The 24,239-nt window shown below is 35.1% G+C and overlaps 1 protein-coding gene across 2 annotated transcripts; it reads right to left on the bottom strand.

Annotated features, from left to right (window-relative positions):
• Window positions 1-1,572: 1,572 nt before the first annotated feature.
• Window positions 1,573-24,216, bottom strand: LOC110114244 (branched-chain-amino-acid aminotransferase 5, chloroplastic). Of its 2 annotated transcripts, none has more exons than XM_020847059.2 (10): window positions 23,926-24,213; window positions 14,195-14,280; window positions 11,705-11,879; window positions 10,716-10,892; window positions 10,501-10,632; window positions 9,295-9,393; window positions 7,984-8,100; window positions 7,552-7,647; window positions 6,700-6,812; window positions 1,573-1,830 (listed from the first exon to the last, which is right to left on the bottom strand). In XM_020847059.2, the coding sequence occupies exons 1-10, from the start codon at window positions 24,034-24,036 to the stop codon at window positions 1,716-1,718; spliced, it is 1,221 nt and encodes a 406-aa protein (XP_020702718.1). In that variant the 5' UTR covers window positions 24,037-24,213; the 3' UTR covers window positions 1,573-1,715. The 2 variants fall into 2 exon arrangements, with proteins under 2 accessions (XP_020702718.1, XP_028550322.1); XM_028694489.1 differs by lacking the exon at window positions 1,573-1,830 and adding an exon at window positions 1,929-2,123 and having other exon boundaries at window positions 23,926-24,216.
• Between the last annotated feature and the right edge of the window lie 23 nt (window positions 24,217-24,239).

The following is a 24,239-nucleotide window of genomic DNA, read 5'->3' as shown; positions in this document are numbered from 1 at the left end:
AGCTCTCATTGTTAACCCGCTTGCTGCTTCTTTATTACAAGACCTCCAATCTAATGCTCAAGTTAAAACTCATATGTGGAAAGAATTGGAATTTGCCTAATTACTTACCTTTACCTATTGCAAACACTATACATGATATTCCCATATATGACTATGTTGGTACTTGCCTGATGTAGGAGAATTCTGGAATTGATTCGTTTAGACAGTTTGTTAATAAATTCTACAAAGAGATTCCCTCTTACTCATGGTCGAACCTTATTTGACACAAACAAAATGTTTTGAAGTTCTCACTTTTTTGGCTGGTTGTTTATTGTGGGAGGACTCAAAACAACAAACGCCTTAATTAAAAGAAATATTCCTATAGATGCCACTTGTTTATTGTACTGCTCGTACAATGAGAGTACCCGCCATTTGTTTTTCGAATGTAGCTATTCCTTTACTATTTTTGCTAATCTTACTCCTAACTCAAGAGCCCTGCTCCTTAGGCCAACAGTTACTCAACTTTTGGTTTGAATTTATGATTTACCCAACACCTCCACGGTAGTTAAGAACCTCTATCTTCTTATAACTTGTTGCGCTATCTACTTTGTTTGGCGGGAAAGAAATGAAAGGCATTTTAGTAGCTCCATGAACAATACCAACACCGTCTCTCTTAATTAGGAAAGTTGTTTTCTTCAAAATCTAAAAGTGGAAGAATGAACATGACCTATTGGGTATGCTGTAATCGATCTAGGTTTGTTTGCATGAATCCAATTTTTTCGATTTTGCCAAGAGGGCTTTTGTTTTGCTTTTTTATGATCAGGAGAATGATGTAGGCCCTCTTCTGACGTTCCCTTTAGACGGTCTTAGGACAACCAAAGGACAATTCTTCGTGCAACATTACCTGACTGAATTCTATTTATGAGTCCTGGCATTGGAGGTTTCTCCTTTTTTTGGGGTTATTCTTGGTTTATTTGGCTGTTCATTTCTGTTGTTTCTTTTGTTTTCGAGTTTTTATAGGTGTTAATTGTTTTGGCTTTGTTGAGATAGCTCTCTTTTGGTGGAGCTTTTTTGTTTTACATTTCTCACATGTATTTTGATTATTAATATATGGGCTTGGCCCAAATTTTTCCCAAAAAAAAAAAAAAAAAAAACAGAGCTCTGCACTGAAACTATAGCAAAAATCTGAATCGATCAGAAAGTGATACAGAAGCGATCCAGAACAACAATTTAGTGCAAGGAACTCTTCCACTAGTAGCAAAAAAGGAGGAGAAAACAAGGACCAGAGAAAGCTATGGTCTATATGACCCAAAAAAAAAAGGGTTGCCTTGTACTTCTATGTAGCTTCGATTGAGTCTATATCCGAAAATAACTCATCACTCTTTTAAGTACCAAGTCGATAAAGACAGGAAGAATCCACCCCCAGTCCCCCATTTTCTTTGCGTGTATCTTATGGAATCTGTAACATTACGATAAAAAATGAATTATTGAGTTTGAGAGTTACAGATGGATATTTTGAAAACTTGTGCAGTGGAATGGGTGCCTGTAAAGAAAGCCATTTGTCCAATTTTAATCACAGGCCAAGAGCTGCTATGATCACAGAAAGGGAATTTATATTATATAATTCTTCCTTCAAAGTCCTTCTCAATCATACGGTGACATGGAGTATTTTTTACAAACAAAACCAAACCGAGAGGTAATTTCATCAAACTAAGGTGGAAATAATTTAAGGGCGCCTAATCTAGTACGACGGTCCAACCCATCGTGTCCTCTGTTAAGCCCATTTGCAGGCTTGTCAGTGCCGAGTAGAGCTGTTGAGACACAATTCCAACTCCATTTCCATATTTGATTCTGTAGAAATTTTGATTAAATACAATGTGAGATTTCTAGGTACTAGACTGACCAGAATATACATTGGCCCAAAATACATATTCAGTTATGAAGAAATTTTGGTTAAAGAGAAGGAGATATTCCAGGTCCTATAGGCTGATCGGAAAATATATTTGCCCAAAAGAGGAGGATGGCTTAATTTGGTGATACTGTTGACTTATAGCAGTATCTATTTGCTGATAATGAAGGATGATATCTCATTAATCAAGATTTAATGATATTTGTATGAGCTTGATGCTTTCTTGTTTTCCTTCCTGGTGAAAAGAAAATGATGGTTTAATCTAGAGGATTCAAACTCAATGAGTGGATGAGGTTAAAAACACAAGACTTCGGTAACAACTTCAAAGGCCTTATCAACCAGCCAAGCTGATCTCATTTTTTTGACATGGATTGGTTAAGTAGTTGGGTGCGGTTCAGCTTAAAGTAAGATATAAAGATATTTAAATGCATAAATAGGCAATTTTAACTCAGATTAACATAAGGAGAAAATGATCAAAATAGTTCCTTAATTCTATGGGAGGGATCAAAATGATCCCTATCTATTTTAAGGGATCAATTTGATCAGTCAACTATTTAAAATTAGACCATTTTGATCCTAACATCCAAACTAATGGATGTTGGATTTAATGGTACTAAAAATAGAGGTATTTTAGTAAATTTTAATTAAATTATTTATTAAATAAATTTTCAAGTAATTATAATTTAAAAAAATAATTATTTGTTTAATAAACAAAATTAATAATATATTTAGTTATAATTTTAGTCATATATTAATTATCTAACTTAACTAATAATAACTTAGGGATATTAATGTTATACCGATCCAGCCGGCCCCTTATGGACCGGCTCACACGGCCCAGGCGGAATAGAGGCGAATGTTCTGCCTCTCCTGTACGTGTAGCTCAAGCTGTTGGGTTCAAGGAAGCTATTTAGGTAGGATTTTTGAGGGAGTTGGGAGCAAATTTTAAAATAGGGGCTGCTTAGAGAATTTCTTTTGAATTGTATGCATTAAATAGTTTGTTTTCCTAGGGTTATGGCATCTTAAATTTGGCTGAAATTTGAGATCTCTTATGTTTCTTTGGGCTCTAGCGGCGTCTAGAAATTTCGGAGAGATAGATCATTCTCTCGAATAGAGGATCAATTGTATCTTGTTATTTTCTTCCGTTTTGCTTAATTCTTGCAGTTAAATTACTGTTTTTTCTGGTTTTCATTGGAGTTTGGAAGTGTTTCTCGCTGTTTTTTTTTTCCGAAATTGATAGAATTTACTTGAAATCTTCAAGTGTTTCCTATCAAATTGGTATCAGAGTGAATATTGGGACCAATTGTGGCTGATTTCTGAAAAAACAGAGGTAATTTTCGGCTAGAATGAAGAATTTTTTGCTATTTTTGATCAAAATCCATATTTTTTGTACCTAAAAAAATTCCGGATGGCGGCCAAGAAGGTAGATGAAGTGGAGGAATGCATTGAAAAAGAGATGAGCCAAATCAAAGCAACGGTGGAAGATAAAATTTCATCTGTAGAAGACAAGGTTTCATCCGTGGAAGGTAAGGTTTCAGATCTTCATGAGATGGTGAAGAAATTGAAAAATCAAATCCAAACGGCAGCATCAGAGGTGAAAGGACTGGAGGGGAGAACGACAAATTTTAAGTTTCGTAGGAGTGAAGATGAGGAGGAAATCATGGAGGAAAAAGGTGAAAGGTATGGAGGGAGGAATGAGTATGTGGGGCATGAATCAAGGGGTGCTGGTTGGGGAAGAAAAAAAGGAGAATATGGAAGAAAGGGTGCTGAGGGGAGAAAGCGAAGAGGGGTTTGTGTATGAACGTAGGAGGGAAGATCAGGAGACATGGGGAGGGCCAAGCACTTGGGAAAGGGGAAACTATGGAGGAATAAGGGAAAATGGGGGAGATCAGAAGATGAGGAAGCTGAAGATACCCATTTTTGAAGGAGTGATGCACATGGGTAGATCTACAAGGTGGAGAGGTATTTCGCTGTCAATGGACTGATGGAGGAGGAAAATTTGACAGTAACAAGGCTATGTTTGGAGGGGAAGGCGTTGTCTTGGTACCAGTGGAGAGATATGGGAGGCTCATAAAGAGTTGGAGGGAGTTCAAAGAATGCTTATTAGAATATTTCCGAACCGACAGGGGGGAGGACTTCTATGAGCAGTTTTTTGCACTAGTGCAGGAAGGTTCAGTGGCAGATTATTGGGAGAAATTTGAGTACCTGTCAAGACGTTTGGATCGACTATCAGAGACTGTTTTGGAGTGGAATTTTATGAAGCGGCTCAAATCAATGATTCGAGCAGCAGTGAGGCCTCATGACTTGGGAGAGGCTATGAAGCTGGCACAACAAGTGGAGGATTAGAAGTACCAGGAGAGGGGAGCTAGAGACAACAGTTCAGGAGGCTCTTACATGATGACAACCACCCTTCTAGCACCCAAGGGGCCTGCATCAAAGAACATTAATAAAATTAATTCCCAGAGAGATTCCAACAAGAGGAGGAAGTGGGGGGAACTTCAAAAGATTGATGGAGAGGGAGATGCAAAAGAAGAGGGCGAATGGACTATATTTCAGATGTGATGAGAAATATACTCCATGGCATAAGTGTAGTGATCAAATTCTTCAGGTTCTCACCGTCTATGATGACGAGGAAACTATGGGAGGTGAGAGTATGGGAGAGAGAGATATGGACGACAAGTTGCATCTGGACATGATGGATGTCTCTCTGAATTCAGTGGTAGTATTCACTTTGAATCATACCATGAAGGTGAAGGGTAAAATAGCATACTGGAGGTGGTGGTGTTGATTGACAGTAGGGCTACCCACAATTTCATCTCCAACCAGGTTGTGAACCAATTTGGGGTGAAATTGGTGGATACAAGACTATGCAGGTAAGGTAGAGATGGGTCAGGGAATTTATAGAGGGATAATGTTGACTATATAGGGGGTTCAGATGAGGGAGAATTTTGTCCCATTGGAGCTAGAGAGCACTGATGTCATCCTGAGGATGAAGTGGCTGCAAATCTTGGGAGACACCAATGTCAACTGGGGGGCATTAAGATAAAGATGGTGGTGGAGGGGGAGAGAGTAGTGATAAAGGGAGATGCAGGGCTCATCAAAGCCATGATATTACTTAAAACCAAGATGAGGAGCATACAAGACGTGGGGAAAGGTTATCTTATGGAATTACATAGGCTGGAGGGGATCAGATTGGAGGAGGGCGGCGACATTCCTCTTTCAGTAGAACCATTGATTTAGCAGTTAAGTGAGGCTTTTCAGCCGCCTTAGTGATTGCCTCCTCCGCGGGAACACGAGGATGCTATCATCTTGAAGGAAGTAGTTTCACCTCTATCTGTTCATCCATATCGTCATCCCTAAATCCAGAAGGATGAGATCGAAAGATTGATTAGGGAGATGCTGGAAGCAGAGATCATTCAACTCAGTATCAGTCAAATTTTCAGTCCAGTGTTATTGATCAAGTGTTTAACAGCAGTTTCTTTCGTTCCACCTTGAGGACAATGTGACAGTTTGGGAGGAGAGTATTGTTAGACCGATCTAGCCGGTCCCTTATGGACCAGCTCACGTGGCCCAAGCGGAATAGAGGCGGATGTTCCGCCTCTCCCATACGTGTTGCTCAAGCCGCCGGGTCTAAGGAAGCTATTTAGGAAGGATTTTTGAGGGAGTTAGGAGGGAAATTTCAAAGTAGGAGTTGTTTAGAGAATTTCTTTTGAATTGTATGCATTAAATAGTTTGTTTTCCTAGGGTTAGGGTATCTTGAATTTGGCTAAAATTTTAGAACTCTTAGGTTTCTTTTGGGCTCTAGCGGCGTCTAGAAATTTGGGAGAGATAGATCCTCCTCTCGAATAGAGGATCAATTGTATCTTGTTATTTTCTTCCATTCTATTTAATTTTTGCAGTAAAATTAATGTTTTTCTAATTTTCATTGGAGTTTGGAAGAATTTCTAGCTGTTTTTTTCCAAAATTAATAGGATTTACTTGAAATCTTCAAATGTTTCCTATCAATTAACTAGCTTAATTACCTAATTACTATTATAAATATTAATAAATTAAATAATTACATAACAACTATTCTTATTTTGAATAATGATCTAATTATTATTTAGAATATTAATTATCTAATTAATTATTTAATTATTATTTACATTATTTATTCTCTAATTAATCTTTAAAATTATTTAAATTTAAATTAAATTAATTAAAATAAATTCCTAAATTAATTAGATGATTGCTCCTCTTTTCCTTCCATCTCTCGTGCTCTTGGATCAGCGGCTTCGTGTGGGAAAGGTTTTGAACGAGTCGTAAAGCCTTCATCACCCGTTTCGACATATTGATTCAGTCGTATCAGAAGTCGGGAAAGTTCGCGTTCTTCTTGTTGGATCAGACGCAGCGACAGTGGCCTTCGCCCGCTGTGAAGGTAACTATATTAAGAAGGGTTTGGTATGCTGCGTTCATGTTCAAACGCTCCGTCTGAGGTTCGAAGAACTAAATTTTTTCGAATGCCGTATATATATAATATATAATATATATAAATATATAATAATAGATGTATTATAATAATAATTATATATATATATATAGTATATTTATTTTTTTTTTTTTCTCTGATATACCCGTGGGCCATCTCAATTTTTGGTTATTTTTCAACAGGACCAAAATAGTCCTATTTTAAAGAGTTGATGTATTATTTTGATCATTTTCTCTATCTTCTGTAATAACTTGAAATAAAAGTATTAAAAAAAAAAGTAAGATGGCAAGACTAAAATTTGTTTTAATGGCGCCAAAAAAAAAAGATAAAATTAATAATTTACCTTTTTTCAAGGTATGTTATGCTTCCCACAGGTGATACAACTACAGCTGTTCCCGTACAGAAAACTTCGTCTGCAACAAGCAATTCTTCTACGGAAATAAGCCGTTCCTCAACCTTCACAATTATTTCTTCATTATTCATTAAGAAGAATAAGATTCAAAACATAAAAAATAAGCCAATTTAATAGAATTTTACAATGGTAAAAGGAACCTTAAAAGGAAAACAAAACCGTAAGACTAAACTCAAGCACACTGCAGGCTGTAATTCAGAAAATTTATAAACGTCAAAACTCAGAAGCATCATCCTTTATGGGCAAGAGAGCCTTGCCAAAATTATTGGGCTTGGAAAAACAGTTGAGGCAATTTAAAAAAAAAATTATCATATTTAATTTGAAATATCTGAAATGTAAATAGTAGGGTGTAAGGAGTGCATTGGCCTGTACGCACCACTTGGTCATGCCATAGAAGCATCAAAGCAAGATCACATAGAGCCATGACTATGATGTACGACTACTGCCACAAAGGCTTTATACAAAGCTAAGCTCCTACCAATGTAGATTCTGAAGATGGATTGAGTACTTAATCTAAGCAAGGATTGAAATACAAGACTACAAATCTGCGTTCAAAAGCATCGTTTCCATGATTTGAACATGCAAATTTCAAATCCCAGCAAAGGCAACCTTACATCAGCTCTAGGATTACCCACCAATATGTTTATAATATTAGGATAACTTGAATGTGAAGATTTTGAGTTTAGAAAGCATAATTTCAGCTGCGAGTCAAATCCAACTGTAATGGCTGAAATAATATGTTAGAGGACCACGGAGTAAGAAGCAATTTGATAAATTCAATACCTGAAAACCTTGCCTTCGAGCAATCTCGATAATACTTTTCCTTGTAATCCCGGGCAATATTGTTCCACTTACAGTTGGAGTTGATATAATGTTATGCTAGAATAATGAAATAGTCAGTTAGAAATGTGCAAAGTAAGCACAAAAATAATTTAAAGGAAAAATTATGGATCTAGAGCAGGAAAAACTGAAGTACATTTAAAGTAGACCGAAGCTAAAAATATATCATAAACATAGCCAGAGGAAGAATAAGAGAAAGCCCAAAAACCAAAAAAATAAAACTGATGGGGAAGCCGGATGGATAATATCAAATGCAGCTTATAAAAACAATACTTAATCATCTAATCACCCAATGAGGCCAGCCATTTAGCTTGAATACTTTTAAAAAATAAGATGGAGGTGGGAGGAGTTGACATGACAAATATATATCTGTACCTTAACAACAAAAATATTACAGGATGAAACTTCCTCGACGTATTTCTTGTGAGCCGAGTCAAGGTACAAAATATCAGAATATCCTTTGTCCTTGGCTATTGATTGTGCCTTCAAAACCTGAAAAATAAATATGCATAATTTCAAGCAGCATTAGACAGACTAAATTGGTTGGAGTTTTTCACAAGAACAACAAAAATCCAATTTATACTACAAGGAGAACAAGAGATGTTCAGCTCCATCTGTATTGAAAGAAGGGTACAATAAAAACAATGTAATACTTCGATTTAAAATATACACAACCTTGGCCAATTAAGTGAATTGTGAAACAACCTCATGAATCTGAAAAGCAGGGAAAATCTGATAAATTTACTAGAATAATGATTACCCCGAAGAGATATTCTACTCTTCTGACATTTTAACCTTCTTGTTCGGCAAAAACATTATATTTACCACAAACCCTTCCTCACAAGGCAGGGCCCTCTTGAATTTGCTATTTTTTTCTGGTCGAACAAAAAATACAAGCACAACACACAAATATGGGCCGCTTAAAGCACCATCATCATATGCCTTATCCCAACAATTTCGCTGACATTAAAAATTCAGATTCTCCATGAATTCATGTGGAGTGTTGCATGAGGTATCAGCTTTTTTTTTTTGGCACAAATCTTTATGACCAACTTCTAGTCATGCTCGTTTTTCTTACTAATCCTTTCACATTAAATTTATCTACCCTCATTATTTCATCTTCTATAATTTTATATAGATTTTCAAATCACTTAAATTTAATTTTTATTATATTGTCTTCTACTCTTACTATCATTCAAAAAAATTTCAGTTTTCAAGCCATCACTCAGATTTAACCACATGTTAATGTTTTTATTTCATTTACATTCAATTTGGCTACTAGTGACTCATTTATCACTCTCAACACTTAGTTAGTTAGATCCATGTAATGTAGTGGGCATAGTAGCAGCTTTATATAAGATACATAAGTCTACAAAAGTGGATTAAGATTGTTCCTTAATGCACAAAACAGAATGCATAGTATCAGCTAGTTTCAGTATCATGTTAGTTCCTATAAAACTAAATAGAAAGATGTAACTGCTCTAGCGACAAACATTTCAAGTATATTCGTATAAATTTGACCACGTTAATAAAGCAACAGCTTGCACTGATACAAATTGAAACATACCAAAAATAAATAAAATAAGGATATTTAAGGGGGGGGGGGGAGGGGGGGGGGGGGGGAAACAATAAAAAACTTACAGCAATCGGTAATGTACGATTAAGTGGTTTCTAACAGGTGATTACCGGAGAATAGTTTCCAATTGCCTTTACACCACCAGTGCCACCAGGAATAGCACGATGAATTTCTGTTTCAATTATCAGATCTAGTGGCGCTAAACCCTCCTGATGTTTTGAAGATACAAAGCAATCAGTGACTTCTGATGATTTATTTCATTATGTCAAAGAGCATAACTGGTTTTAATCAATTAGTAGTTAAACTAAAGAGAATAAACAAGGAACAACAATTTTGAATAGGTGAGATGATCTTCTCACCTATTTAAAATTGTTGTTCATAATCAAATGCATGGTTGTAAAAAACCAAGCTGAATAACCAAGAAAATGAAAGTCTATGTTTCACTGATACAGATACGTCGACACGGTTACGACACGATACATGTCAATTCTTAAAAATACAGGATACGGGTACGGTGCGGACACGGCATTATAATTTATAAATCATACACAAAAATTAAGAAAGCAATCAAAGCATACAATTTGAAATTACAAAACAAAAATGACAACAACATCATTTGTAGCCTTGTAGCTTATAATATCAAAATATAAGTAAGCATTAAATGTCTAGTATAACAACAAAAGCATAAATATAAATTGTCTAGCACATGAAATTTCAACTATTCATTAGAAGGAATGATATGATTAGCTTCTTCAGTGGTTTGTCTTTGAACTTCTATATCATTTTCAATAAATATCATAGCTTCTAATTTAGGCTCATCAAGTGAAAGATTAGTAATTTCTAATATTCCCATATCATCAAGAGACTCAAATCCATCTCGGAAATGAGAGAACCTTGCTCGCAGTAGCGGAAGTAAATACGATGTGTCTTTTTTCAGATTTCTTTTTGTTTTTCAACGGACACGCGTATCAGATACATTTGTCCTTTTGAAATTAAATAGTATTTTAATTGGATACGGCTTTGACGTATTTGACATGTATCGGAGGCATATCCTTGTATCGGTGTATCGGATACAGCGCGCCTTTATAAATAGGTGTATCGGTGCAACATAGATGAAAATATTGACCAATCATCATTCTACACAAAATTCCAATTTATCAAAAGTATGGGGATTGCTATTGTAATGAGCTTTTTTATTTTTCTTATAAAAAAGGTAACATGTGAGCGATAAAATAAGTAATAAAAAAAGAAATTATAATCTCTTGTTATGGAATGCAAGAACTGCATGAAATAACTTAAATAGTTCTTAGGCAAACCTTGAAATAATTGCCAACGGGTGATACAAAAATAAGAAAGGTGTATTCCGAAGCTGGTGCTAGACCAAGGACAGATCCAGTACCCAGGAGCATAGGTCTAATGTACAATGATCCTTTACCAGGAGGGGGAATCTGCATTTAAGCAAAATAGATTTAATACGGGAAAGACATTGGTTACCTTCATGTTATTTCTAGAACCATGAACTGGACAATACCCAACGCTTGTTAGCCAGAACAGTTTGTTTTACGGCATCCACAAACTGCTCAACAGTTGGCGCAGGCATGCACATCCGCTCAGCACCCATCCTCATTCTCAAACCATTTTCCTCTGGGCGAAAGAGAAGAATAGATCCATCTGCTTTCCTATATGCTTTCATACCTTCAAATACTCCCTGGAGTAAAAACAACAACAATAACAAAGCCTTTATCCTACTGCATAAGTCAGCTATATGAATCTTTTTTCTCCATTGTATCCTATTAAAAGTCAAATTCTCATATAAATCTAATAAAAATTATCATTTTTAATACTTTCAAACCAAAATCTATTTGGATCTATCTCTACTTTTTTTTTAATATAAGCTATATATAATATATCTACTCTACGAACATGGTCATTGGAAATCCGATGTATTATGGGACCAAACCATTTAAGGTGATTCGTTTTAAAAGAATACTAAAAATCTTTTCAAACAAAACAACAAGAAAGGTTCTCCAGCACGTAATGTCAATACACCAGTTATACATATTCAAAGTCTTGGAAATCATATCATGCATCGAACTTGTTTGTTCTTTAAATTGAAACCCTGAACAATAAATGAGTGTAATATTGTTACACGATTCTTTCTTACCAAAAAAAAAAAGTGACGCCACTTATGTCGTGGGACTAAATATCAGTTAGTCATATCATGAACATTCAACTCAAAATGCATAGAACTGCCTCATGAGGAAAAGCACTGGTTTTGTAGGATGAATTTTTAAAATCCGAATGCCAAGCTAAGAAATTTAAGCAGGTTGTCAACACATGAGCAGAATTTCACAGGAGGGGTTACGAAAAATAAATTCTTTTAATAACTTAACCAACTGGAGTTCAATAAAGCTCGTACCCAGTCGACCAAAAGAATTAAGTGTAGCCACAAGTGAGAAATCACTGACAAAGCCGAAAGCAACTGACTAGAAAGTATTGACACAATGATATACCACTAACCTGCCCATAATTTAAGACCCCAGCACATGGGCTCATATGAATGGGTCCAAATCGCTGCAACTGACCTTTCGTAAAAATTCCATCCTCCAAAGATTTGGCAGCATACAAAAAATCAGTTGGTATTGGTAAAAATGCAATATTGTCCCAGTTTATGTTTGCCAATTCAGAGGCTTCCCTGCAACATATGAATAATACTCATCAAAAAGTGCTTCAGATTGATGACAAAAGATGCAATGCAGGGGTACGAATAAAATTGTGCCACAAGAAGTACTGCACAAATAAGACAACAAGACTTAAGAACTCCTCCACAAAGTAGTGGCTAAAAGAAAAGGAATCACCCAAATCAGAAAGCGGCACTTTTAATTCAGTTAAACTAGATCTAGGCACAATCCCACGGATCCATCCAAAAAGATATGCGCGCTCAATTCATGTACAGACTTGGGCAACATTTCCAACCTGAATCCTTTAATTGACCTGACAACACGTCTAGATTACATTTTTTGTTGATGTGCACCGAGAAAACTCTATATAGACCGATCCAAACCTAAAAAACAATTCATATTACCAAGATTGGTGTGTCACTACCAAATCCGAAATAACATTTTGGCTCCAAAGCACTGGTCTGATTACTGAGAGGGCTAGGGCATCTGTTCAATCATGCATAGGAAACTCACAATCTGCAATTTTTTTTTCACGGTAGTAGTGGAAAAACTTGGACGCTTCACTACCATTTACATCAATAGGCATGCACTAAACTTCAACGCTTTTTATCAGCAGATAAAACTAAATTTTCCCTGGTTGAGTATTCACTGATGTACATATTTGACGAAAAAGTTTTAATGTATATCCAAACCAAGGGATCCTACCTTAAGGTTGGGCCCCCCGGGCGAATTCCCCCCACCTTTCTCCCTCAGTGCTTCCCGTTGAAATGAGGGTCCATTATATCTTGTTTATCTTCTTCCCTATTTCATCAATTAGAAAGAGTTTCTTCAGTTATTTCTCTTAAATTCGTCTTGGAGATTATATTTGGATTGCTATAATTTAATTTCAACCAAGGGGAAGTAGATTTCAGCATCCATTTCCTAACACTTAGTTTCAGTAAGATGGAGACAAGCTTGTCATGGGGGTATCATACCCATACAAAGTGAAGTTGGCATCCAACTGATTGATCCATGCATCGCGTTTTTGGCATCAACTATCCCATCATATATATATAGAAATCTCCACATTAGCTCCTACTTTAAATGGCTACAACCTTCTTTCATGAATAGTAGTCATGTCCTCATCTTCAACCTCTCTATTTATATTTGTATCTGGCATGGAAAGAAGGTCAATTAAAACTTAGTCACTAGTCATTGTGGTCATTAGCTTTGCTAGTCTAGCCACTTGTAGATTCGTAGTGGAATTGTTGTTCACTATGGCTCGTCTTTCTTCTGCTTTTTTTTTAATCTCTTTCTTGACTTCCAATGCATCTCCAAGACAAGTGACCCTCCCTTATTATTTTTTTTTTGGTAGCCTTTTTTTCACTCCTATCATGCACGTAGGTATAATTGGTTCTCTAATATCAACTTGATCAGTAGCAAAGCTTTAAACATTGCTACGTAACCACATAATAAGAGACTAACAAGACTCCGAAAATGTTTTGAGAATGCTTTTGGAGTTTCTTTTGTTGTTCACAGCAAGTTGTCCTCTGTTTTCTCACCAAGAGACCAGCAAGTTGAGTACCATGGTGGAAACAAAGCAACCACAACCACCGGTAACAGAGGAACCCAGCTGCACTTCAACAAAGAGAACGATAATATAACAAGCAGCACAGCACAACAATGACTATTCCAGCAACATTGCAGCAGCAAGAGACGCCAATAGTAGTTTCTAGCGAGTAGCTAGCTACAGGACATTGCAAAAAATGGAGGTGTTAGGAAAATCCTTGATTTGGCTTTGCTACGGTTCCCAAGACAATAATGAATTAGCGACAATAGATTAGGGAAACAACCGCATCAAGATTGTTGGCACTCTACAACAACAACAACAACAAGTCTTTATCCCACTATGTTGGGTCGGCTATGAATCCTTTTTCTTCATTGTGCCCTGTTAAAAATTAAATTCTTATTTAAATCTAATAAAGAAAGGTCAAAATTATCGACTATTTATTGATCACCTGCTGGTTATGATCCCCATATTAGTATCAAAAATGGGAGAGAATGAGGGCAGGACTAAAAAGAACACATTTTTATGAGAGATGAGTGCAAAAAAAAAAAATACATACAAAAAAAAAATACATACAAGCATTTTTTTTATTTTTTTTCCAACGGCATTGACTATTTACAGACTACTTCAGTTTGGCAAAGGTATTTGAACGCAAAAAGGCCAGATGAGAGACGTAAATATCAACTTTAACAACTATATTGAAGGCAAATGGCACTGCAAAAAAAAAGTTAAAGCTGTTTGTATAAGATGAGCGTATGTTGCATCCAATGCATAAATACATACTGAAAAGTGCTTGATCTACTGACTTGACATCTTGCACTTGGTTCCATCAAAACCGTGGAAGACATGAAATGAAGATTATTCTGAATCTGCAACAAAAGAAAGAACATAACATATTCTCATTTACAATAATAAAAAACATGAAGCATATAAATGTAAATCCATATGTCTATGGTATATCTTGTGACGCCAACAAAAAATATAGGGGACCCTATATTTTTTTATCACAAAAAGAACAACCTTTCTAGATACAAAATAAAGACATAAAATGCTTAAAACAAACTTTAATATTATAAAAATGAAAGACTTATAAACTTTGACTCAAACAAGACACCCTAAAATTGCTTCACATAGAGAAGAGGGATACAGGTGGAGTGGCACTTGCGGAAAGACGAAAGAGGTTAGAAGCCAAGACGAAAGGTTGGAAAGAGCTTGCAAGATTTTCGGAGGGGATGAGAAAGAAGACGGACAAAGCTCGCAAGCTTTTCCATGAAACTCATAGGTTTACATTTCCAAAAATCACATCACATAACATATTCTAAAACATTACAAACAACTCATATATATAGGCATGAGAGGAGAATACAAATAGCCGCAACATTAATTTAAAAGCTTATTTAAATATGGAATATGAAAAGCCAATAGTCACTTCCCGGAAACGAAGCACCAAAGCCACGGAAGAGCCCCCATTCATTCACAAGAAACAGCCCAGCCAGGAACCGAAGAAGCAGCCGCTAGAACCAAGGAGCCAAGGCACGGAATTCCAAGAGCCATCCACGGGAAACCAAGAGCCAATCCGTGGGAACCAATGAGCCAAGCACGAAAAACAACCAACATTGGGATTCCAAAAGCCATTTTGGAATCCCAAGGAACAAACTCAACTTTTAAAACTATAAATAAAAGTTATATAAATAAGACAATTAATGAACTAAAACCTAGCTAATAATGAGCTAACCTTTAGTTCAATAAATGAACTAAACACCAGCTCATAAATGAGCTAAATTCCAGCTCAAAATTTATTGAGCTTGTAGACTCGAGGGAGGTCAAAATTGATTTATTTTGGACATGGGTTGACCCCCCCTTTTGTCTACATCATCTTGTCATCCCCAAAATAGTCTGATTTGCCGTAATCCATGTTAGTTGAACATTACTAATAGTAATTTCTACAGTGATGTTATCGGTTATGAAAAATACTGAAAAAACGAGTTATTGATGAAATCCGTGCAATAAAAAGAAAAAAAACACTTAAGCATGTGAATATGCATAATTTTGATTAAAAAAGGATACATTCATGCCAATATAGAAAATTTTGATTGACTCGAGAAATGATAACTACATGCTACAATAAGTGTACAATAGGATAAGTTTTTAAAATGATATTTGTTACTAATTATTTTGGCAAAAACAAAATAAAAAATAAAAAATTAGAAATGATGTTAGTCGTTTGGTAAACCAACAACTGGCTCTAATGGGGCAAAATCCACGTGATAGAGGGCATAGCTGGTCGGTAGTTTTTATTCAGGCGCAAATGGGTCGGATCATAGGCTTGGATGGACGTGTCTGGTCGCGGAGTAGGAGGGATGGGTCGATCGCGGGTCAGGAGCTAGATGGCAGGTGGGGTGGGATCATCTGCGCAAGTCATTTGCGCTTCAGATGACTGGCCAAGGTAAGTAGTTGCGTTTCTTAGCGAGTGGCTCCATTTAATTTAATTTTAACTAAATTATTCCAATTCACGGTACTATATTATAGTTCAATTAATAAATTAGAAGGGAGAAAATCATTTAAAAAGGAAACGACTTAACTATTAATAAATTAAATTAGCAAATTATATTTTAGAAAAATTAATAAATTAAATTAGAAAATTATATTATAGTAAAATTAATAAAGTAAATTAGTAAATTATATTATAGTAAAATTAATAAATTAAATTAATATACAAGAAGGGCAAGTCGTTTTTAATAAATTAAATTAATATACAAGAAGGGGCAAGTCGTTTAAAAGACTTGCCCATTAATAAATTAAATTAATAAATTATATTAACAAATTATATTTTATTAAATGATTCCAAAATATTAAATATATTCATCTGCAAATAAATTTAATAACCAATTCATCAAAATCTAAGGAGTAATTTAATTTAAAAATAGTGAAAATTTTGCTTAAAAAATAAAATTTCATTTCTCATAATCTAAGTTAACCCGACCTGACTTTAATCCGACCAACTTGAACACACAGCCAGCTTAATTGCGTGAGTTCGCCCATTCTCTGCTAGTCATGGGAAGGGTTACCCATGGCCACAACCCATTCCACCAGTTGTTGACCTAGCTGGGGCCTGACACCCTTTGCCGGCTAGATTTGTCGTATTAGAGCCAGTCGTTGGGTTACCAAATGATTGGCATCATTTCTTAAGTTTTTATTTTTAGTTTTTGTCTAAAAAATTTAGTAACAAACATTATTTTAAAGATTTTTCTGTATACAATAACATGTCATATCAAGTCAAGTTTGAGCTAGCTAACCTCCATGCAAAATTGAAAATTTTGATTTTAGTTCAAACCAAGTTAAAGTAAAGTCATAAATGATTGAGTTTGAGTTGATTTTCAAGCTAATTCAGCCAAACCTATTAATAAAAAAAATCAAAGTTATAAATCGAGTTTATATGTACATACCTATATGTAAATATATAAAATATATATAAACTTTGAGAGCTCCGAAAATTCAAGCCCTGGACTCTGAGATTTTAGGGTGTTCTAGAAGGTAAATTATATTTATAATAAAATACCACCCAGAGATTTCACTCACTTTACGAGGATTTTATTATTTGGTTTTAGGTTTCCCATAGGTGCGATCCCCTACGATTTTTTTTTTTTTTAATAAAATTCCAAAAGGGCTTATATGTTAAACAAGAAAAGGATACAAGTACATAAAAGACAAAGCTCACTAATGCTCCCAAGAGCAACAGTAAAGGAGTTATGAGGAACATAATGAACCAAAAATCAAACTACATAACAAATAGTAAATCAAAATACAACAGTAGAAGATAAAAAGAACCAAAGATTCGGGCTCAGGAAAGAGGCCTCGCACATCCGCCCCAAAGCCAAGCAAGGGCCTTCCATTGGAGGTTGCAAACCATGATCCAAAACCAGCAATAAAAGCCCAACATTTAATGGAGGTGTGATCCCCAACGGTTAATTATACTTCTTGATAAGGTTTAGGTAGAGTTGAAAAGATAAATGCTTAATGTATAATAGATGTAAATTTACTGTAGAGTCGAAAATTTACTCCTTTAAATTAATGTGGATGATGACGATCACAATTAAGATCTTACTATTTTGTCAGCTTAGGTTGTCATGTACTATGGTCTACTTAGTTAGAGTAAGCAACCCAACCTGACGGAAGGATTCTAGTTGGCAGTATGGATTGCTTCATCCATAGAAACTTATAGACCTGGGATGAATGTTCGTCTAAAATGATATATTTAAGTTAATTATAGCTAACAAAAGGCTTCATATCACATCAAGTGCACCTTAAGATTCATTACTAAAAAAATTTAATCATTGGAGAACTTGCGAGCTCTAATTGTGACTATAATTTAATTGTGTCATTTTATAACGAAATCATTCAGTTAGAGGACCCCGATCATAATGATTTACATATGGTGTTATTTGACGGCAAATCATCGGTTAAATGATACGTATTATACCCTTCCTAGCAAAATATCATTTGAGAATGAATTGAAGTGCTATACTCGATAAGACATTTACACTTTGTGAGTTGAGATTAGTATTAAATTTATCTCCTTCGATGAATAAAGATGGAAGATGGATGAATTTTTGCTTTAAATTTGTAATGGGATGAATTTCACTTATTGATAGTATAGTATTTTGTAACATTTTTTTAGATGCTATATTTTTAAGAATCAAAATGGTCAATTGACTCTTTATGAAAGATCAAATAGTTCTCAACTATATTAAATGACATTTTTAATATTAGGATTTGGTTGGAAAATATTAGGAATGACCTTTCTTTATTAGATTTAAACGAGAATTTGGCTTTTAATAGGACACAATGGAGAAAAAGGATTCATGTAGCCGACCCCACGTAGTGGGATAAAGGCTTGATGTTGTTGTTGTTGTTGTTGTTATATTAAATGACATTTTTGGTCCCTCAACTCCTCAAAAAAGAACCAAAATAGCTCTATCGTGGACTACTTGGATTCGAGCCCCACAATAACTAGTCTTCGAATTTAGGGGCATTTTGAAAGATATAATCCCCCACCTCAGTTGATATATTCAGTCAACATGATCATCATCAGGATATTTGAATGATTTTATTTTGGTACTTGAACCTGATGCTGAGAGAATCAGGTTCAATGATTGACTTTAAAAGCTATGATATGACAGGATAAACCTGAAAGTTTGTATTTTTTTAATAATGAATTTACTTTGTCAAGGTGTTAAGTATTTGAGCTACAACATTCTTTTACAAAGGCAACTCGCTCAAATGCTTAACATCACAAGCAATAAACATTTAAATAGCGACTTTTACCATTTGACATTTGATATATTCTTTTGTGCACCCCAATATTCACCTGAGCCTAGTAAATCAAGTCAAGATTAGATATATTGGTTGAACCGGGAATTAAATCACCCATGTCAAGGTAGCTAAATTAGATTGAATAATCTTAAACCTATAAATCATCCTTATTATGTTGTCCAAAATCATCTTATAAGGCATTTAAATATAAAGACGCTCAAAATCATAGTCCTTATTAGGTTGTATGGATTCATCATGTAAAGACAAAAATGTTGAAAAATATTGTCAACCGATCAATTCAAATAGACAAGTTGACCTAGATGACTTGTAGGATCATTAATAGGATAGCACACAACAACTAACTAGCAAAATTCAGCTCACATTACTCAACAATTACTCGAGAGATAACCAACTAGCCATAGTTCATCCAATTATAATACTTAGCAGGTACACTAAACAAACAACCGATTAATATTACTCAACACGCAGTACTCAATAGGTCTACTCATTTGGTGACAACCGATAGGCAGCACTCGATGGGGAAACTTGGTCAAAAACTCTTCCAAAGGCTTAACTATACATATGTACATCATCAGCTACAAAAATCAATGTGACGCCTCCATACTAGACTAATTTATCTATAGCTCATCCTGCAATGTCGTCCTTGCCTAATGCCAAAAAATAAAGATAAATTGTTTGATGTAGGACATGTAATTCAATAAGCAATTTTGGGAGAGCAAGTTAGGCAATCACATAATGCTAGGCAATTCTAGATTTTAGAGTCCTCTACCTCTAACAGAGGATAAGTTCAGCTTATACCAATCACTAGATCCATGACCGCTAGTAGACATTGATTCACTTATATTTTATTGTATTTTATTATTTTTATTTTTATCAGAATTCAAGGAGAATATTTTTTATGATATCAAAATGTCAAAAAAATTTTAAAAAAAATTATATATAATTTGAGCTAAGTTTTAGTCTAAGGAGGGTCTATAATGCTATGTCACCTTTGCCACCTCACTTTGTAAGTCATCAAAGTCAAAAAATAAGCATAATCATCTTTTGAGACATTTGGAGGATTGTCTATCTTAAAATAACTCCATTGAATGTAATTAAATATCTTTTGAATTTCAAAGATTGAGTTACAAAATTAGAAGCAAGTTTCAACGTGAATTTATTATAATTTAACTGTTTTTATGTGATAAAAAAAATTGCAATGAAAGATATTGAACTATTATTTCTTAACTCTTCACGAAGTTAAGGGCTTGATGGACACTTTTGCATATCCTTGGTTTGGTTACTTAGATAAACCCTTCTAGAATTGTTGATTACATTATAATTTTTTTCTTTCTGCTTGTTAAGTGGAAATGGTTATCTTAACTTATGTTAAATCATTGTTTTAATCACTACAGAAAAGTAAGTATTTTCCGACGGACAAATCCACAGCAAAACAAGCAAAATCCGCCGCTAAATATGCTTTGCAGCAAATTTGCAGCAGAATATATTCCGACGCAAAAATCATGTCGGAAATATATTTGCGTCGGACATAATTAGTCACAAATATATTTTGCGACAAATTTACGAAGGATTTAAACTCAAAAAAATTATGTGTTCGTTATAGTAGGCCGCTACAAATTTCGTCGCCCGCCACAAATTTCGTCGCAAATAACAGCGAAATTACGAAGGATTTGCGACAAGAATACCGCCGCAATTTGCGACAGCATCACGGAGGCTATGCCTGCCAGTGGCAGAGCCAAAAATATTATTCAAGGGGGACTAATTTAAAACAATTATGTTTTTCGTCTCATTTGGAATGTTAGAATAAACATTTGCCAAGGGCGGTCTTTGTTTGGGGGCGAGAGAGGAGCGAAAGGTAAAACAAAAACCGTGCTCGAAGTAGTGAGTCGCGAGAGAGGAGCAAAGGGAAAAATGAACCATTGATGTTTTTCATGTGTCCAGAAAAAAATTTTGATGGCTTGTCTGGATTAGTAAATAACTTTAAAAGAAAGAATTACAAAAATTAGAGCAAATTTCCTCGTTGGTGAACTTAAAAAATATATATAAATAGAACCATATTACTCAAGTAAATCTAGTTGGAGAAATTGAAATTCAGAGGAGTAAATATAAATATGACGAATGGCAAGATGGAAGCCATAATCCCACTGCTCGTTGGGGAACTTGTTGCTCTGTTAAGCCACAAAAATTTTCATCATTCTGTCAATCCATCCACAGGAAAGTCATTCCTCCCTCTCTCTTTCAAAATTTTACCCCATTAGTCTTTCTCTCTCTACAACTGAAGCCATGATCCGAGTAGAAGGTGGATTGAAGACTTGAAATGGAAAAAGCCTGTTAAAAATAAAATAAAAGTTGACAAAGGGTTTTACCATAATGGATGATTTTTTTTTAACAGTTGAAGCATTGTTTGTTCCAGTTAGAAGGTGGATTGAAGACTTGAAATGGAAAAAGCCTGTAAAAAATAAAATGAAAGCTCATAAGGGGTTGTACCATATGCATGATTTTTTTTTAGGGGGGGCACGTGCCCCCCCCCCCATAATGCCCGCCGCAATTTACATTGTTAATTGCGCCAGATATTTCTGCCGCAAATCTGCCACAATTAGCGATAAAGATGCATTGTATCGTTGTTTGTGGCAAAATTTCCGCTGAAAATCTATAGCATAAACAAAAAAATAGCACCTTATATCAATTATTCAACTTTTTAAATAAATTTATATTAATAAGATGATTATTGGCCGCCATGTAGGAGACAAATATGATTTTTTATACTAATAAGATGATTTTTTAATATTTTGTTTTAATAAGAGACATAGTGAGAATAATGTTAGTAGAATTAATGTATATGATCACCCGTTTGATCAGAACTACATAACTATTCTCAAAACCATTATATTAGTTTATCCAATTTGACCAAATTGTGCTCTATATGTCCTGATTCTATGAAATTGCCCTAAATTCTTTAGAATATGAAGTTATGTTGATTGGTTTATGTATCATATTAGGGTGTTGAGAATAAAGAAGCACACAATTAATATATGCCAAAGAATCATACAATTCATGTATGTCATTCTCACAACAAATTAAATCATCTGTTTCCCTCTTTTTTGTCGTAAATCCCAGATTTACTTAATCCAGGAGTTCAGTGGATTTACGGGATTTGGACGAAGAAGTGCACAAAAGGAATAAAGATCGATACCTTCGCAACAACCAAGCTCCTGTTGTCCTTGTTCCTTCTGATCCAACTGAAGAATGGCGAGGAGGTGTGACTTCAGATGCGACAGGAAGGAACGTTGTCGAAGGAGACAAAAGTTATTTAGCGACTCATTCAAAACAACCTCTCATGCAAGTCGAATAGCAACGAACAGCCGGAGAAGTGGAGATGCAACCCTATAAACCAAGCGACGGTAGAGATAAAGTCAAAGAGCAAAGTCGAAGCCGAAGTCTAAAAGGAAGAAAGGGCGGAAGAGCTAAGTTGAAGAACAGAACGAGCAAATGAAACAGATGCACAACCAATCAATTAGATATGTTAGTTTGCGAAGAATTTATGGTGGAGTTGCGTTGGATTTGCGGCAGAAATTTTCGCTGTAAATCCCCCGCAGAGTCCATCCAAAAATTTCGACTAAAATTTTCATCGCAAATCCGTTGACATTTTCGACAAACAATATTTCGCCATAAAATCTATCGCAAATTCGCTGCAACTAACTTTCCTATAGTGCATTTTATTTGCACCTTAGTGTTCGCATATTTCCTCCTACTACATTATGATTACTAATCCATTTACATTTTCAATTCTTTTCAACACCACCAATTTAATTATACAGGGTAGAATTCCTGAACTTGAAGAGAATTGATGTAGGATATGACTATTAGATGACATTATCTCTCTTACACTTTATCATATTTTATTATTTTCACTAGGTTGCTTTTCATTTCAGTTCAAGAAGAGTATTATTTATAATGTAAGAATCCCATAATTGAAAAAAGAAATATTGTGAACTAGTACTTTAGTCCAAGCGAGGTCCACATGTCACATCACCTTTGCCAACTCATCAAAGTTTAAGTCAAAATAAGCATGTTCAGTTATTTTTTAAGAATTCTAGAGGGTTGTCCATCTTACAACAACTCCACTATATGGAATTATATATCTTTGAATTTCAAAGTAAAGTTTTGAAGTCAAAAGTAAGTTCCAAAGTGAATCTGTTACAATTTGAATGCTCATTTTATTTGTTATCTTCTACAAATGTGTAATGCGTATATATATCATGTAATATACAAGAACATGACATTTAAGTGAAATAATAACCAAATAAGAGAAATATTCTTTATCCTTAGAAAAGTTTGGTGGTTTTTTATTTATTTTTGGTAAGATCATTTAGAACAACCCCTCTTTGGTGAGGTTTATCTTTATTATTTTGCTTTTATTTCTTGTGATGTTTGTTTCTAATCTACCTCAAGTGTTCTTGAACTTCTTTCTAAGTTCCAATACTTTCTTCCCTTGATCTCCCCAAATTGTTCAAGTTAGACAAAATAAGTCATAATGCAACCAATATGTCCTTCTTTCACTTCAAAATTTTTATATATAACCCCTAACAACCCTTGCAACCTTTTTTTAACATCCTAAACTATCCATAGAATACGTACATCCATTATATCTGCTCACCTAACCCCTTTTAAGCTCAAAGCACGCTATCCCTTTATAGGTCTTTGGATTTCCACCTTCCCAAAGCCCTCCAAACAGTAAATCACTTTCACTGGGTTCCCCTACCTTCGCTCACACCTAATACAAATAATCACTATCAAAACCCACCTCAAGCACCGAAAATCGTTTGTCAACAATAGTGTTAAATCTTGTTAAATCCTGATAAAGGTAGAATTTATTGTTTCCATTAAACCATTAAATAGTGGGATTTAACAAATCCTTCAGAATTTAAGGAAAAACTTGCTTAAATCATGCCTGAAAGGGGATGCCAAACAGGCCCTTGGGCTTAAAATCTCACATAAACTCCGTCAAAAATAACTAACCATAAATGAAAGCATCGCTTACACCGACACCCTACCCTAACAAATGAAAATAGCCTATGAACGTGAATGACGAATCAGATTTGACCAAATGTGCACTACTGACCAGTCAAAAGCAACGATGAGAAGAAACCCTAACCGAAAAAGAAGAAGGGATGAACGACCTTGAGAGAACTATAGCGGCGCCTATCATCGTAGAACGGGGACCTGAACGGGGGTGAAAGGAATTGGCTAATATTGCCATGAAGACGACAGTGAACGAGAGCAAACTCCATCGCACTTCAGTTCTTCTCTTCTTCTACCAGCCAATTCGAGAGAGAGAAAAATAGATGAGTGGAAGACTTGGAAGCTGGTAAGAAGACGATCGAGAACGAAGCAATAGATTTCACCGGCGACACGATCGTCGAAGTGGCGGGGAAGCAAATATTAGGACGGGCTATAGATTTAGATTTCTGAGAAAAGCGACAAATTATTAGTA

This window comes from Dendrobium catenatum, unplaced genomic scaffold (genome assembly GCF_001605985.2).
Source record: "Dendrobium catenatum unplaced genomic scaffold, ASM160598v2 fragScaff_scaffold_490, whole genome shotgun sequence".
Classification (NCBI taxonomy): Eukaryota; Viridiplantae; Streptophyta; class Magnoliopsida; order Asparagales; family Orchidaceae; genus Dendrobium; species Dendrobium catenatum.
This window is presented reverse-complemented; position numbering and strand designations above follow the sequence as displayed.

Coding starts and splice junctions, on each gene's coding strand:
- LOC110114244 (XM_020847059.2), bottom strand. CDS start 24,036: ATGGAGTTTGCTCTCGTTCACTGTCGTCTTCATGGCAATATTAGCCAA. Junction 10,893..11,704: donor GGGTCTTAAATTATGGGCAG/GTTAGTGGTATA, acceptor TTTTTACTCCAG/GGAGTATTTGAAGGTATGAA. Junction 1,831..6,699: donor ATAACATACCTTGAAAAAAG/GTAAATTATTAA, acceptor AAATTTCTACAG/AATCAAATATGGAAATGGAG.